Source organism: Rutidosis leptorrhynchoides, chromosome 3, assembly GCF_046630445.1.
Source record: "Rutidosis leptorrhynchoides isolate AG116_Rl617_1_P2 chromosome 3, CSIRO_AGI_Rlap_v1, whole genome shotgun sequence".
NCBI classification, from domain to species: Eukaryota; Viridiplantae; Streptophyta; class Magnoliopsida; order Asterales; family Asteraceae; genus Rutidosis; species Rutidosis leptorrhynchoides.
In genome coordinates this window covers 409,168,676-409,187,948 of record NC_092335.1, presented here as the reverse complement: position 1 = coordinate 409,187,948, position 19,273 = coordinate 409,168,676, and the positions used below count along the sequence as shown (strand labels likewise).

The 19,273-nt window shown below is 32.1% G+C and overlaps 1 protein-coding gene across 1 annotated transcript; it reads left to right on the top strand.

Moving 5' to 3' along the window:
* Window positions 1–85: 85 nt before the first annotated feature.
* Window positions 86–532, top strand: LOC139901384 (uncharacterized). The gene has a single exon (XM_071884105.1). It carries the CDS (start codon window positions 86–88, stop codon window positions 530–532), a length of 447 nt encoding a protein of 148 aa, XP_071740206.1.
* The last annotated feature ends 18,741 nt before the right edge of the window (window positions 533–19,273 follow it).

The following is a 19,273-nucleotide window of genomic DNA, read 5'->3' as shown; positions in this document are numbered from 1 at the left end:
AGGAGAACATGAGATTAACTTCTGCGCTAAAAGCGCAGTAAAAGGGCAAATACTAGCAGACTACTTAGCAGAAACTACTTACGACATGTCGATTGCGCCTGACTTGGAGGGTGACATAGCGCCAACATCGGAACTCTGGGAGTTATATACCAATGGTGCGAGTGGTCCGGAAGGAGCGGCAACTAGTTTATTACTTACTGGACCATATAAGGAAGAGCACACTTATGCGCTAAGATTTAACTTCAAGGTAACAAACAATGAAGCAGAGTATGAAGCCTTACTGGCAGGAGTAAGGCTAGACAAGGAAACTGGGGTCAAGAAACTCCAAGTGTACATTGATTCCCAGTTAGTTGCCAACCAGATTAATGGTATTTTCGATGCTCACGATGAAGGAATGCAGGCGTACCTTGACTTGGCGCGTTCCCTAATCAACGAATTTGATGATTTTCAAATAAGTCAGATACCTCGATGCCAGAATAAACAAGCGGATGTGTTAAGTAAACTGGTGGCGCTGATGTTTAATCATCTTTGACCTAGTGAAGCCAGAACAACGTCCGTTCTTCCCAATTCTCTTTAACCTACTTCTCCTCAACAAATTAGGGTTCTACATTTTCTACCGTAAGCATTTCATAAGGAGGCATACCGATCGAGGAATGAAAACTGTTATTATACGAAAACTCGCATAACGGTAGGTGCATATCCCAACTTCCTCCAAAATCGATAACACATGCTCGGAGCATATCTTCTAGGGTCTGAATTGTCCTCTCACTCTAACCATCTGTCTGAAAGTGAAAAGCAGTACTAATATGCAATTTGATACCTAAATCTTCGTGAAATTTTCTCCAGAATCGTGAAGTAAAATGGTATTTCAGTTGGAGACAATAGAAACTGGCGCACCCTGTCTAGCTACTACTTCTTTCATATTAATATTGGCTAAAACTTCTGAGGATGATGCTTCTTTTATTGGGAGAAAAATAGCACTCTTAGTTAATCTATCAACAATAACCCAGATGGCATCATATTGATGCGGCATTCTTGTTAACTTTGTGTAAGTAACTAGAGGGTGGGTGAATAGTTACTTAATACGATTTTTAAAATCTTTTTCGATGATCAATACGATATGAACGATACTTGATCACGTTAGTCAACTCAAACTAGTGTGTGGTGTGTTTATGTTTGTAATGATGCGAAAAGTGAAGTAAAGAACATAAACACAAGGATTTATAGTAGTTCGTGTGGATGTTAACTAATCCACCTTAATCCACTCCCCAGAATCACTAATTGGGATTTGTTGCTTCACTAAGCACTTTTCTCCAAATCCGGTGGAGATCCGATTTACAAGCCTTATACTTCTCCTTAGCAAACCTAATCCCTCTATCCCTTTAAAGGATTACCTCCAACTTAGATCAACTTGTCTTCAACTTGGACAAGTATTAATCTCCAATGAGATTAATCAACTCCCTAGTTCCCTTTAAGGAAGATGATAGCTCAGCTAGCATATGCCTCTAATTACAAAGTACAAAGACTCTCCCTTTTCTAGTGATGATAATCCTAAGACAATTCTAAGAATTATTACATCACTATGCAAACTTACAAAGATTAGAATTTGAAAGTAAGTTTATAAACAACCCTTTTATAATCTATGGGATTATAAAATTTCTCTTGCTTAATCATAAACATATGTAGAAGTATTATGTTCTTGTGATTCTCTGATGAATTTGAGTTGTAGCATGCAACAGGTCCAAGTCTTCAAAGTTCTCCAAGTCTTGCTATTTATATGGAAAGATAAAAAGGTCAGCCCTGTCTGCGGTTTGACTCACGGTCGACCGTGGGTCGACCGCAAGTGCTCTAATCCAAAACATATATCCGTTGTATAGTCGTTTGAATCAGTTTTGGACATCACACTTTGGACACTTTACTTCATTTAACACCTGCAAAAGATAACCAACACCCTATACAAGTACTATATACATTAAATGTCCATTTACCTTGGATGTATTGCTTTAATAGTGACTTATCATGTCCAAAGTGAAAAGTCTAACATTCTTGGATACAAGACATGATAATCATTTGAGGCCATCTCAGTTTTGTCATAATCCTTTATTTGTAATTAACACATTTGCTAAATCTCTATTGGTTGCTAGACATGTCATTGATGACACAAACCCACTTTAATCACAAAGCATGCTAGTATTCAAATTTGAACTTTTTTGTAATTAATTAAGTGTGTTAATGATGTCTTGACAAATTAAGCATGTAGTAACAATTAAGCATGTTGCAAGACATCAAGTTAATCAAGTTTAAACTTATTCATATACTTAATTTTAGACTTAAGCAAACCTATGTGTGTTAATATTTCATTGTTTTTTTAAGTTTACTAGATTATGACATTTTACAATTTATCAAAGTAACACATGCATATATTGAAGTAGTCCAAATACTAGTTTCATCTTGTAACAAATAGCAAGACAAGTTTGATACATATACATATTAACTTACTACTTATCATTTAGCACTTAGCACTTAGTCAAATAATACACATGTATTAATAACAAGTAGTCAAGTTATATTCATGTATGACTAGCAAGAGATAATTAAGTAATCATAGAATTAAGAATATAGTGATAACATAGCATTAAACTAAGACTAAGTAAGTTTTACTTGCAAAGTGGCATTTGCAAGATTATTGTATAAGCATACATTAATATCCAACACATGTACAAGGAAAGAGAAATTCTTGCTTGGGACTTGGTGACCATCCTAAGTATGTCTAGATACATTTTAGATGTACATGTCTTCCTATAACACTTATGTGTTATCCTTAATCTAGGCTTAATCGTCATTAAGGTGTCATTAGGCGTGATTTACCAAGATTAGTGTTCTAGTGACCAAAAATCCTTTGGGAATGGAAGAGGAAACTATCCTAAGCATGTTTGAACATGTTTCATAAATTATAGATGCCAGAAAGTGGTCAAACATTTTTCGATCAAAATGCGGACAGAAGGTTTCTGCGGTTGATCCACGGTCAGCCGTGGAGTCGACCATGCATCCCTGATTTCGTAAATCTGGGTGCAGGTCTCCACGGTCTGACCTGCGGTCTACCGTGGTTCAGCCGTGTTCCCTGTTTTTCATTTTAGGCTTTCTTTGGTTTTTGGTCTTTTGCTAGATCAAGTGTAGGTTAGTGAACTTGATGATTTATGTCAAGATGTCTACCATCACCTTTAGCTATGTGCATATGTCATCATCATCAAAACACGTATTGTTATGGGTTAAGGTTTGTATAGTCATTAAGCATAATCCCATGCTAACCCCCATTCTCCCCCAACATTCTCCCCCTTTTTGATGATGACAAACACATAAGTGATGGTGGACATTTATCTATAACTACATGCAAGTGTTAACATCACTTATCCAACTTTCTTCACCTTTTGTTGAAGCAAAAAGGATAGCTCCCCCTGGAACTAAGTTCTCCCTAAGACAAATGCTCCCCTTGAATCGTATATGGTGGAAAACAATAACAACCATAACACATAAAACACACAACATTTTTATTTATCCCTAAAGAAAAGAGCACACACAAACACCAAACATGGTGGGAACAATTAAGAAGCACACATACAGGAAGTGCTCTTATTCAAAATAACAAACGAAGATAACATGCGTAGGATCTCACATGAGATAAGCATGGTAAATATATTGAGGTTGTTTTAGGGTCGATCATAAGGATGCGAAGTGCTTCCCCCACAAGTGAATTTGGCTAAGAACTTTCTTAGAAGCTTGTGAGTTTGACGATTCTGACGATGAAGCACGGACCATTGGATTGGTGAACGAAGGGAGATGAATTGAACTTCTTCCATGCTTTCTTCAGACCCGGTTGTGCTCCATGTCGGCATGTTTTCATCCTCCGTAACTTCATTGAATGGTCTAACCGAATCATAGTTGATTGGAGAGGTGGTTAGACCATCGAAGTGTAGTGCTTGAACTTTCAATTACCAGAAAAGCTTGGTGAGGTGAGCCCTATACGGAAGAGGAAGAGAATCATCATGCACAAGCCCATTCATCCAACTTTCCATGAAGAAAGCCATAATGACTAGAATATGGTGCTTGAGACACCATAGGAGAGCGGCTTCACTGGCATGTATTTGAGGAAATAGACTTTTGCCTTTACAGTACACATTCTTGCTTATGACCTGTAGCCAGAGGTCATATTTGGGTGCAACATGGTATGCTTGAAGACCCTCATTTTGGATTGAGATGTGGTTGACGGGGGGTTGGCAAAAGGTTTGTATGATGTCACCTTTTGTCACAAAAATGGGAAGACGATTAAGGTTTGGGCTATGGTGTGACAACCCAGAAATTTCCGACCAAATTTAAACTTTATCTTTATATTATTCCGATACGATAAGCAAAGTTTGTTAAGTTGAATCTCAAGGATTTTAAACTGTGTTCATACATTCATTTAACCTCGACCAAATTCCGATGATTCACGAACCATTATATAAATGAATATGATTATATATATGTATATATTATAACTTGAGAATATTAACAAAGTATTAAACGTATAATACTTTACATAAACGTATTTGTTTCAATATGTTTATCGGTAGATTTAAATGATAATATCAAATGATTGATTTATCATATACATTGTATAATTATGAGTCTTTGTTGTGAGGTCCATGGTGATTTGAGAAATCGTTCATTTTTAATGGTATTCGGAATAAATGGTAAAGTGATTTACAAGTGAGAACAAAATGCAAATTATCGAATACTAGACAAATATTAGTGGACATTCGTGTTTGATTTCCAATTTATGCTTTACAACATTTTCCTCGTGACTTTGATAAGATAATTATTATAACTTTCATTTTGTTTAATGTGAAAGTAAGAATGTGTAGTGTAAATAACTTAGATGTTAGATATTGACAAATTAAGTAAATCGACATTTTACATTAAGACGAATTCATACGTTTATTTAACCTTTGAACTTATCTCACGCTTCATCAACAAACTGTAATTTAAAAGCTTGAAACCTATTATGAGTATGAATAACTTTATTTTTTTTACAAAAATGTTCTATAATATAACGATTTCCATTTTAATTTTTTTTAATAAAATGATTCTTATTTAGTTTTTAGAAAACAAAGTTATCATTTTTTTATTTGATTCAAACGTACAAAAACGTTTCAGTTTAAAAAGAACTTTATTAATCAAGACGTTTTATAAGATAATTTGTATATGAATTAGGAAGAATTAAATTAAAGCTTATATTATAAATTACAAATATATATATAGTGTTTCAAAAACGTAAACGTGATATGACATAATATTTTTCTATTATTTAACGATTATAAATGAACTTTGAAATATAATTACTTTTGAAAGATAAAAATATATAATTAAATAAATATTTCAATCCTAAATAATATGTACAAGATTATATTTTCTTTGAGAATATATGTATATATATATATATATATATATATATATATATATATATATATATATATATATATATATATATATATATTTTAAAAAATAATTAAAAATAGTATTAATTAGATACAAAACGTTTTGATTTAAATTAAATATTATCATATGTATATATATATATATATATATATATATATATATATATATATATATATAACGAGACGTCGATTTATAGAAGCAAATGACCACAACACTCAAATGTAAAGGTTATACTTTGGGTAATATAGTCTATCGATGATTAAGTCTAATTATTGATAAAGGTACACGTCGCGTAATGAAAAAGACAAGTTTTCTTAGCGTACGAAAGGATATTCGGAAAACCGGAAAAGGGACATAAGTCAAGTGTAAACGTACAATTCATCGGAACTAATTTTCCAAATCACCTATGATCAAAAATGTAATATGATATATATATATATATATATATATATATATATATATATATATATATATATATATATATATATATATATATATATATATATTATAAAACGAGTGTCGACAAGACTTTTGGGCAAAAGTGAGCTGGAAGCAGCATCCATGCGTTCGCATGGCTGAGACACACAAACCCCATGCGATTTCATGGGGTCTAAAGGCTGGTGACATTATAAATCTCGAACGAATTCATTTGTAATCACACACACATATACACTGATCTCTCTCTATTACTTATATCTATATTATTATTATTATTAAGATTAATATTATTATTAATCTTAACTAGTAATATGGGTATTATTATTAGTATTATACATAAAATACTACGACGAGGTTCTGCTCGCATGTTTTCAAAATGAGTTTTTGAGAGAGATAGAACTAAGGAAATTATGGGTATAGCTATGGAGGTTATGGGTTTCGTTCGGGGGTATGCTCGTGAAGGCAATCTAGTGTTTATCATCTCCGTTGCATCTACGTACTTTCCTGCAATATTGAATCACAATATTGATACGTGAGCACTGATAACTTAACTTTTATATATTAATAGGCGATCCCTGACTAGTGCTCGATTATATATGATCATGCATGCTTGTATATTTAATTTTGTCGTTAATTAGTGTTTAATGAATCACGAATTTATTACATATATTACTGATATAAGGTATATGATATGCATGTCGTTGAAAAGCTGGCGAAAAATTAATAACTTTTCATTTAGAAAGCGTATGATTTCGATGAACGGATTAAAAGATATCGTCAATTGAATTATCTATAGTTTTAAGTATTATTGTTAAAATGATTATTATTATTATCGTTATCGCTATCGTTATCGTTATCATCGTTATTATCGTTATTATTATTATTATTATTATTATTATTATTATTATCTAATAATCAATATTATTATTATTATTATTAATATTATTATTAATATTATTATTATTATTAAAATAATTAATATTTTTATCAAAACTGTCATTTTATTATTTTTATCGTGATTATTATTATTAAAAGTATCATTAATATTAAAACTATCACTTTTATTAAAATTATCATTTTAATAGAAATATCATTGTTATTATAAAATATCATTATTATTATCATTTTAGTATTATTATTATTATTATTAAAAATTATCATTTTGAATAAAATTATTATCTTTAAAAAATATTATTATTACAATTAATAATAAAAAGTATCGTTATTATTAAAATTATTATGATTAGAATAATCATTTTATTATAATTAATATCATCATTAGTAAATATAAATATTTTTATTATTAGTAGAATAATAATAATTATTATTATTATTACAAAATAATACAACTTTTATTATTATTAATATTATTTTATCAAATAAATATGTAATACAAAGATATTTTTACCACGCGTAATATAATTATATTAATAATACATACCACTATATTTTTATGATATTAAGTGAACTTTATAAATTTTATTACTTAAGATATATAAAAGTATATTTTTATCATATATATATTTTAATATAAAATTTTACTAACAAATGACTTTTATTATTTACTCTAATAAAATATGATAAATATATTTAAATATATAAAATGACTATATTTAAGGTATATAATAAACATGTATAGATTTTGAAAGTCATTTTGGGTCAAACTGATTTTGTTAACTTTTGCATATCATCTCGAGCATTAGGATTGCGATACACTATGACCTGACTTAAATTGTTAGACAGTTATTGACCAACATAAATATATATAATTAATATAGGTTCGTGAATCCGAGGCCAACCTTGCATATGTCAATGCCGTCATATGTATTTTTACTACGAAATACAGTATTGTGAGTTTCATTACTCCCTTTTTAAATGCTTTTGCAATATATATTTTTGGGACTGAGAATACATGCGCTTTTATAAATGTTTGACGAAATAGACACAAGTAATTGAAACTACATTCTATGGTTGAATGATCGAAATCGAATATGCCCCTTTTAGTCTGGTAATCTAAGAATTAGGGAACAGATACCCTAATTGACGCGAATCCTAAACATATATCTCTCGAGCCCAACGAGCCCCATCCAAAGTACCGGATGCTTTAGTACTTCGAAATTTATCATGTCTGAAGGATGTCCCATAATGATGGGGATATTCTATATGCATCTTGTGAATGTCGATTACCAGGTGTTTAATCCATATGAATGATTTTTTTCTCTATGTATGAGATGTATATTTATGAGAAATGGAAATGGAAATCTTGTGGTCTATTAAAAATGATGGAAATGAATATTGTTGATAAACTAATGAACTCACCAACCTTTTGGTTGACACTTTAAAGCATGTTTATTCTCAGGATTGAAAGAAATCTTCCGCTGTGCATTTGCTCATTTTAAAGATATTACTTGGAGTCATTCATGGCATATTTCAAAAGACGTTGCATTCAAGTCATTGAGTTCAATAAAGATTATGATTAAGTAAATGACAGATTAGGTCATTTATAGTTGGATATTATGAAATGGTATGCATGCATGTCAACTTTCGATGTAATGAAAGTTTGTCTTTTAAAATGAATGCAATGTTTGTAAAATGTATCATATAGAGGTCAAATACCTCGCAATGTAATCATATGTTATTGTATTCGTCCTTATGGATTAGGATGGGTCGTCTCATATGGTTGAAGAATTCAACTCCTTCGCAAGGAACACGCATTATCTTTCCAAACTCTTAAAGAGTCATGGAGTATTCCCTATGGAACAAATGAAATTTGATCTCGTTTTTAGGAGTTAGTTCATAGTTGGCGTAAAACTCGCGAACTATGGTAGAGTGAATAGGACCATTGAGAGTTAAGAATGCATCCCATTGAATTGTTGCGAAGCTTTCAACAAGAAATTCAGGGAAGTGATCAAATATGACTTGGCTACCTTCGGCTATTGGTCGTGAGCTAACTAATAGCCTATCTTGGTTAACCAAATTCTTAACATCTTCGGGAGAAGACAAAGGAAGGTTGTCGAATGAATCGAAAACTAACGAGGTTAAGTCGATTAGAAAATGACCATTGGGTGATTTGTTTGAATGATTCATTGTGAATGATAGAATTGTGAAGAACTTGCATGTTGACACCTTCTTTATAAAAAGTCATTTAAGCATTTTTCCTTTTTGAAGTAATTGAAGCTATTAAGAAAATGAATCATAGTTAAGAATGATAGTTTATGTATGATATGATTCAGCATACTGAATGCACACAAATCTTTGTTTGAAAGATTTATTGTGCATTAAATTCTTTTTCAAAGAAAAGGACAACAAGATTGACAGATGGTCTGCGGTCCAACCTGCGATCGACCGTAGAGCTGACCGCACAGCATCTGTTAATTTTTCGAATCACTCATTCAATCAACAACAATTTATTAAGACAAACCATTGAATGTTTAAAATAACAAATAGTCATTACATCAATAGAAATCATGATTTTACTATTTGTGTTTTCGGCTTCCTTCTCCAACATGCCTTGAATAATTTACATCATCATTCCTTTGGCATGATATAGCTTTCATCACCTTCTTTATTTACTTCTTGATCTTGGATTGGTACCTTTCCCTCTTGAGTTGGTTCAAGTAGATTCTCTCCATTTTTGAATCGGGATCTAAGCTATAGAAAGGATCTCTTGATTCTTCCAAGATTTCTTCCTCATCACTGTCTGATATGTTGTCAAAGTTGACACGAGCATTTACTATATCTTCATATACTTGCTCGATTATATCAGAATCATTATCTTCAATGTGTCCTTCTGACTCGTATCCCATTTTTGTGATTGTACCCCTGCTAAGTGGCCGAAGAGATGGAGAATGATGATCAGGATGGGTGATCTTAAGATAATAAAATATATTGTTGAGATGCATCCCATACGGAAGTGCCCTAGAAGTGTACTTAGGAACATCGCTGATTCTTGTTGCCATGAGATAAGCCATGTTAACACGTTCTCATTTTTCTAGACACCAGAGAAGAGCAATTTGGGTGGCATAAACATTTGCATGATTTCCCAATTTGTAGTAGATGTTGTAATCGATCACTTTATTCCAAATGTCATACTTTTGATGCAAGTGCTTCGCAAGAACCCCATTCTCAAGCAGCTCACTTCTTGACACGTTCTTCAAACACGGCTTCTTAATTGCTTGGTCAACGTTTATAAAGGATGGAAGATAAGTGAGACTGTGGCCCGTATGAAAGAAGCATTTTCCATTAGTAGGGAATTCCAGTATGCTTCTAAAGTCTTCAAGAGAGAATGTATGTCGTTAGTCGCCGATTCTGAATGAGATTACTCCTTCTTCAAATGTGAAGCTGGCATAGAAGTCACAAACCAAAGTAGGGTATATGGGTCCTTCTAGATTAAGGAACGCATTCCATCCCAAGTTTGCGTGAATCATTTCAGGAAAATCTTTAATTTTGATCATCCTTCCTTCAGCATTTTTTCGAGTACTTAATAATTCTCGATTATACACTGATCTTTTGTGTTTGGAGGAGGATTATAGATTCCTTTTCCTTTGCTTGTCATTTTCCTGTACAACAACAATTAAATTAAAATCAAAGTGAACGTACAAATGACACAATTGTATTATCAATGTTTTGCAAACTTTAGCTAATCATAAGTACACTAGTGTTCTTGTGTTAGCTTTTCTTCACATTCTTACCCTCTTTTGGTAAGTATGTGTTTGCAACTATATGAATATATGTTCTCACATTATTCATACAAAACAATGATTTGCAAACTTAGGTATCATCAATACCTAATGTTTTGATGTTAACATTCTTCACATTCTCACCCTCTTTTGGTGACAATGCATTTGCACTTTAGATTATTAGTTATTTTCATAATGTTCACATGGATTCGTGTTTTGCAAGTTCTAGTTTCATCACTTATCAATTGCTAACTTGATTTTCATCAACAAGTGTTTTGATGTTATCGATTTCTACATTATTACTTCTTCGTTAGTGAAAATGTGTTTGAATCATGTGAACAATTAACTTATGAAAACCTAATCTAGTTGTATGATGAACCCTAGAATTCAAAGTCTTAAATTGATGCAATGTTAATCACGATTTCAAAGGTTTTTGAGGTTTTCATGAATACAATTGATTATTAACATCAATTTGAGTGGGAACTTCAAATTAGGGTTTCTTCAAACAATGTTTGAAGAATTCATCACACTAACACAATTGAACAAGGAGAATTCATAGATTAATCTTACCGAGATTGAATTTTAGAGATGAGTAGGAGTAGATTCGTTGGTGTGCGGTCGAAGATCTTGAGCCGTGGAGGAAAGGGAAATAAAAACGATTTTTGAATGAAAATACGGAATGAGTCAACAACAATGTTTAAACACCCGTCAGTACTCGTGCGGTCGAACTACGGTCGACTGTGGGGTGGACCGTGGTGATTTTCTACGGTTTACTCTGCGGTATGCCGTGGTTGACCGTGCAACAGGGAATAAGGGATTCTTATCCATTTCTTCACATCGAGCGTGATTTGATGATTTTGTCGATTTCAAGGAATACTTGAGGACAAGTTTTCTTTGCTTAACTGGTAAGTAACTATAGGGGGTGAATAGTTATGTAATACGATTTTTAAAATCTTTTTCGATGATCAATACGATATGAACGATACTTGATCACGTTTGTCATCTCAAACTAGTGTGTGGTATGTTTATGTTTGTAATGATGCGGAAAGTAAGGTAAAGCACATAAACACAAGGATTTATAGTGGTTTGGGTGGATGTTAACTAATCCACCTTAATCCACTCCCCGATTCACTAATCGGGATTTGTTGCTTCACTAAGCACTTTTCTCCAAATCCGATGGAGATCCGATTTACAAGCATTGTACTTCTCCTTAGACAAGAAACCTAATCCCTCTATCCCTTTGAAGGATTACCTCAAACTTAGATCAACTTGTCTTCAACTTGAACAAGTATTAATCTCCAATGATATTAATCAACTCCCTAGTTCCCTTTAAGGAAGATGATAGCTAAGCTAGCATATGCCTCTAATTACAAAGTATAAAGACTCTCCCTTTTTTAGTAATGATAATCCTAAGACAATTCTAAGAATTATTACATCACTATGTAAACTTACAAAGATTAGAATTTGAAAGTAAGTTTACAAACACCCCTTTTATAATCTATGAGATTATAAAACTTCTCTTACTTAATCATAAACATATGTAGAAGTATTATGTTCTTGTGATTTTCTGATGAATTTGAGTTGTAGCATGCAAGAGGTCCAAGTCTTCAAAGTTCTCCAAGTCTTGCTATTTATATGGAGAGATAAAAAGCTCAGCCCTGTCTGCAGCTTGACTCGCGGTCGACCGTGGGTCGACCGCACGTGCTCCAATCTAAAACACATATCCGTTGTATAGCCATTTGAATCAGTTTTGGACATCACTCTTTAGACACTTTACTTCATTTAACACCTTCAAAAGATAACCAACACCCTATACAAGTACTATATGCATTAAATATCCATTTACCTTGGATGGATTGCTTTGATAGTGACTTATCATGTCCAAAGTGGAAAGTCTAACATTCTTGGATACAAGACATGATAATCATTTGAGGCAATCTCAGTTTTGTCATAATCCTTTATTTGTAATTAACACATTTGCTAAATCTCTATTGGTTGGTCAACATGTCATTGATGACACAAACCCACTTTATTCATAAAGCATGCTAGTATTCAAATTTGAACGTGTTTGTAATTAATTAAGTGTGTTAATGATGTCTTGACAAATTAAGCATGTTGTAACAATTAAGCATGTTGCAAGATATCAAGTTAATCAAGTTTAAACTTATTCATAAACTTAATTTTAGACTTAAGCAAATCTATGTGTGTTAATATTTCAGTATCTTTTAAGTTTACTAGATTATGACATTTGACAATTTATCCAAGTAAAACACATGCATATATTGAAGTTGTCCAAATACTAGTTCCATCTTGTAAGAAATATCAAGACAAGTTTGATACATATACATATTAACTTACTACTTATCATTTAGCACTTAGCACTTAGTCAAATAATACACATGTATTAATAACATGTAGTCAAGTAATATTCATGTAACGACTAGCAAGAGATAATTAAGTAATCTTAGAATTAAGCATATAGTGATAACATAGCATTAAACTAAGACTAAGTAAGTTTTATTTGCAAAGTGGCATTTGTAAGAATAATGTATAAGCATACATTAATATCCAACACATGTACAAGGAAAGAGCAATTCTTGGTTGGGACTTGGTGACCATCCTAAGTATGTATAGATACATTTTAGATTTACATGTTTTCCTATAACATTTATGTGTTATCCTTAATCTAGGCTTAATCATCGGTAAGGTGTCATTAGGCGTGATTAACCAAAATTAGTGTTCTAGTGACCAAAAATCCTTTGGGAATGAAGGAGGCAACTATCTTAAGCATGTTTAAACAGGTTTCATAAATTATAGATGCCCGGAAGTGGTCAAACATTTTTCGATCAAAATTCGGACAGAAGGGTTCAGGTCGTGGAGTCGACCGTGCATCCCTGATTTCGTAAATCTGGGTTCAGGTCTCCACGGTTTGACCTGTGATTGAACTTGGTTCAGCCGTGTTCCCTGTTTTTCATTTTAGGCTTTCTTTGGTTTTTGGTCTTTTGATAGATCAAGTGTGGATTAGTGAACTTGATGATTTATGTCAAGATATCTACCATCACCTTTAGCTATGTGCATATGTCATCATCAAAACACTTATTGTTATGGGTTAAGGTTAGTATAGTCATTAAGCATAATCTCATGTTAACCCACATTCTCCCCCAACACTTCATAAATGGTAATATTCTACCATTTCCATACAAGTATCTCTAAAGGTTGCAATTTATCATAGGGCAACTGTTGCTCTGCCTTTACCTGAGAGCATGTTAAAATTTTTTGAACATACTTAACGATATCTCTCTTCATTCCCAGCCACCAATGATCTCTTTTCATGTCTTCATAAATCTTGGTAGCACCGGGGTGTATAGAATATTTCAATTTGTGAGCCGATTCTAGTAACTTTTCCATTACATCACACAACTTCAGGACCCTGATTCTCCCATATCGAGTTTTTAAACCTCGGCTATCTTCTTCTGACAATTCAACCTCTCCAGTCATTCTTTCCTTATTTAGTTCCCCAGATGCGAGAGCCGAAATCTAAGCAACTCGGATAGTTTCAAGAATGGTAGGTGTAACTACTAAAGCAAGACATTTCACCTTTAAAGGTGGGTGAATTGTCTTTCTACTAAGAGCATCGGCGACTACATTTGCCTTGCCACGATGATGAAGGATATCAAAATCATAATCCTTTACCAAATCTAACCACCTCCTCTCACGATTATTCAAATAACGCTGATCAAAGAAATACTTTAGGTTCTTATGGTCTGTATAAATCGTAAAATGCACTCCATATAAATAATGTCACCATATCTTTAAAGTAAAAACAACAGTGGCTAACTCGAGATCATGAGTTGGGTAACGTTTCTCATGAGGTTTAAGTTGACGAGAAGCATAAGTAATAACTTTACCCCGCTGAATCAGAACACAACCGAGACCCTTCTTTGATGCATCACAATATACTACCATGTCCTCAGGTCCTTAAGTTAAGACCAAGATAGGGGCTTGTACCAACTTCTCTTTCAATATTCGGACGACATAATCTTTCTTCTCATCCCACTTCCATGGTTCATTTTTCTTAGTGAGTTTGGTTAAAGGAGTAGCTATCTTGGAGAAATCTTGAATAAATCTCCTGTAATAACCTTAACCTTCGAAACCTAATAAACTCCTCACTTCGGAAGGGTTCGAAGGAGGACTCCATTTCAATACACTTCAAATTTTGATGGGTCCACTTGAATTCCATCAGAATTTATTACATGCCCCAGAAAATGCACTTCTCGTAACCAGATTTCGCATATTGAAAACTTAGCAAACAGTTTCCGACTTCGTAAAATTTCTAATACTTACCTCAAATGATTCGCATGTTCTTCTTCACTCTTGGAATAGATAAGGATATCATCGATAAAAAAAATAACTGACTTATCTAACATTGGTCTACACACTCTATTCATTAGGTCCATAAATGCCGCAGGTGCGTTAGTTAGCCCAAAAGGCATTACCACAAATTCATAATGCCCATAACGAGTACAAAACACTATCTCCGGAATATCATCCTCTCTAACCTTCAATTGATGGTATCCCTACCTTAAATCGATTTTAGAGAAGTAACTTGCTCCTTGCAACTGATCAAAAAGATCATCGATTCTAGGTAAAGGATACCAATTTTTAATGGTCAAATTATTCAAATCCCGATAATCTATACACAAGCGCATAGTGTCATCTTTCTTCTTTACAAAAAGCACAGGAGCACCCCATGGAGAACTACTAGGGCGAATGAAACCCTTTTCTAGTAATTCTTGTAATTGCTTCATCATTTCTTGCATTTCAGTGGGTGCCAAAAGATAGGGAGTTTTCGCGATTGGAGCCGCTCCCGGTACCAGATCAATTCTAAACTTTACCTGACGATCCGGAGGAATACCCGGAAAGTCATCAGGGAAAACTTCAGGGAAATCTTTCACAATGGGGATGTTCTTCATTTCCTTAACTTCCTTAGACTGATTAACGACATGAGTGAGAAAGGATTCACACCCTCGAGATAAATATTTCTTAGCTTTCAGAATAGAACAAAGCGGAAAGGATCGTCTCTTTCGATCCCCGTAAATGGTAATAACTCGACCACTAGATGCCCTCTGAAAGGACCCGTTCATATACATTATAAACGATTCACAATAGTTGATTACATCGTGAGGTATTTGACCTCTAAATGATACATTTTACAAACATTGCATTCGTTTTTAAAAGACAAACTTTCATTTCATCGAAAGTTAACAGGCATGCATACCATTTCATATTATATCAAATTATCAATGACTTAATAATAATATTGTTGAACTCAATAACTCGAATGCAACGTCTTTTGAAATATACCATGAATGACTTCAAGTAATATCCTTAAAATGAGCTAATGCACAGTGGAAGATTTCTTTAATTAAAATGAGCTAATGCACAGCGGAAGATTTCTTTAATACATGAGAATAAACATGCTTTAATGTGTTAACCAAAAGGTTGGTGAGTTCATTAGTTTATCATAAATAATCATTTCTAATAATATAATAGACCACAAGATACTCATATTTCGAAAACAATCTGTGCAGGTCTGCTCACTGCTGTAAAAATCATTCATATGAAGAACACCGGAACCTTTCAAAACAAACTCACCAACGGTAGCTAATGCGTCGTGCAATGCAAAATCATCTCACCGTGGTAGTTAATACATTATAATTTCAATAACGGTAGCTAATGCGTCGTGCAATTCAAAATCATCTCACCGATAAATAATCTTACAACGGTAGCTAATGCATCGTGCAATGCAAAAATTTCTCACAGAGGGTAGCTAAAACGGTAGCTAATGCGTCGTGCAATGCAAAATCATCTCACCGTTACTAACTACTAAATCGAACCATTTCGGTAGCTAATGCGTCGTGCAATGCAAAATCATCTCACCGAGGGTAGCTAAAACGGTAGCTAATGCGTCGTGCAATGCAAAATCATCTCACCGTTACTAACTACTAAATCGAACCATTTCGGTAGCTAATGCGTCGTGCAATGCAAAATCATCTCACCGATGGTCGATAATACAATCTTTATAGAAATCGAACCTCTGAATCCAAATAATTCTATCATAGAATGTAGTTTTGAATACTTGTGTCTATTTCGTCAATCATTTATAAAAAAACAGTTCATGTATTCTCAGTTCAAAAAAATATCTCAAAAGCATTTAATAAAACAGTTATAAAAATAGCGCATGTATTCTCAGTCCCAAAAATGTAAAGAGTGAAAGGGAATCAAATGAACTCACAATATTGTATTTCGTAGTAATTAAGCATATGATGGCATCGAACAAGTGCAAGGTTGGCCTCGGATTCACGAACCTATATTAATTATATATTTATATGTTGATCAATATTTGTCTAACGATAATAATAATAATGATAATGTTAATAATAACGATAGTAATAAAAATGACAATTTTTAATGATAGCATTTATAATGATAATAATAATAATAATAATAGTAATAATAACTATTAGTTAATAATAATCACGATGATAATAACGACGATATTAATAATAATAATCATTTTAACAATAATACATCAAATAATAGATAATCTAATTGACTATAACTTCTAATCCGTTCATCGAAATCATTCGGTATCTAAATTAAAAGTTCTTAATTTTTCGCTAGCTTTCCAACGACATGCATATCATATATCTTATCTCAGTAACATACGTATCTAATTCAGGATTCAACATAACCTATCTAATGACAATATCAAATGTACAAGCATGCATAATCCTATAAACTCAAGCACTAGTCAGGGATACACTAATAATATATAAAAGTTAAGTTATGAGTGCTCACGTATCAATATTGTGATTCAATATTGCAGGAAAGTACGTAGACGTAATGGAGACGATAAAACACTAGATTGACCTTACGAGCATACCCTCAAACCATACCCATAACCTCCATAGCTATAACCCATAATTTCCTTAGCTCTGCCCCACTCGTAAAACCCGTTTTTAAATTACTCGAACAGCACTCCATCGCAGTATTTTTAATACTAATAATAATATTAATACTACTAATAATAATATTAAGATTTATAATAATAATCTTAATAATAATAATAATAATAATAATAATAATAATAATAATAATAATAATAATAATAATAATAATAATAATAATAATAATAATAATAATAATAATATATAATATATGTATATGTGTGTAAGAGATTGAGAGATAGATAATTAGAATGAATCAGAAAATGCAAACGTTCGAACTTTATAGAAATTGGCCACCAAACACCACCATGCGATCGCATGGGTAGTGTGAGGGAATGCCATGCGATCGCATGGATGCTCATTCCAGCTCCCAACTTTTGTTTGATCCTGCCGACACTCGTATAATATTATTATATATATAATATATTTAATTTATATAATTAATTATATATTATATTATATTTACGTGAATGGTAAAAATATAATTTTTATTCTAATGACATGGACGTTGTTACTCGACTCATGTCCTGGTTCCGGTTTTCTCGAATGACTTTTCGTACGCTTAAGAAACTTGCACTTTACGTTTAGTGATGTGTACCATTATCAAAAATTAGACTCATACATCGATAAATTATCTTATAAAAAATGTAACTTATATATTTGAGTGTTGTGGTCATTTCCTTTTATAAATCAATGTTTCATAGTATATTTAATAATATTATTTTAAATCAAAACGTTTTATGAGTAAGTAAATATTATATTTGTAAAACATAAATACCTTTTCATTTAGGAATGTAACTTATATGTAATAGAAATATTTGTTTAGTAATATATTATTTACTCTTTCAAAAATTATTTATATTTCAAAGTAAACTTTAAAATCATTTACATATTAGTAGATATTGTATCATATAACGTTTACATTTTAAAACTTAAATAGATATGGTTCATTTAGGTACTAGCGTTTATATCATCAATCGCATCACTAAGCTAGTGTTACTATCGTGTACTTAACTGATTTAAAAACATATATATTTAGTGAACACGTTTTAAATATACGTTGCAAGTTATTTATATATTTAGTTCTAACAAATAACATTTCAACTTATTGTATCTATTCAAATTCATTTCTTAAAAGATTTCATCTATGTCATATTACATTTTCAATATTATGAAAACTAATAATTATCTTATCAAAAGACACAAGGCAATCATCGCGTTGAAAGTTAATCTCTACTAACCTTTGTCCAGTTATCGTTAATTGACCTATTTGTTCTTACTTGTAATCACTTTACCAATTATTCCGAATACCGTTAAAAAGGAAAAATTTCTCAAATCAATGTGGACCTCTCAACAGAGACTCGTAATCATAATTCAATGTTTCTGATAATTCAATCATTTGAACTTATCTTTTAATTTCGTCGATAATCATATTGAAACAAATACGTTCATGTAAAGCATTTTACGTTTAAATACTTTGTTGACATTCTCAAGTCATAATCTGTATATATATATATATATATATATATATAGATATACATATATATATACATATATATATATACATATATATATATATACACATATATATATATACATATATATTATCACATTCATTTATCTATTGGTTCGTGAATCGTTGAAATTTGGTCGAGGTTAAATGAATGTATG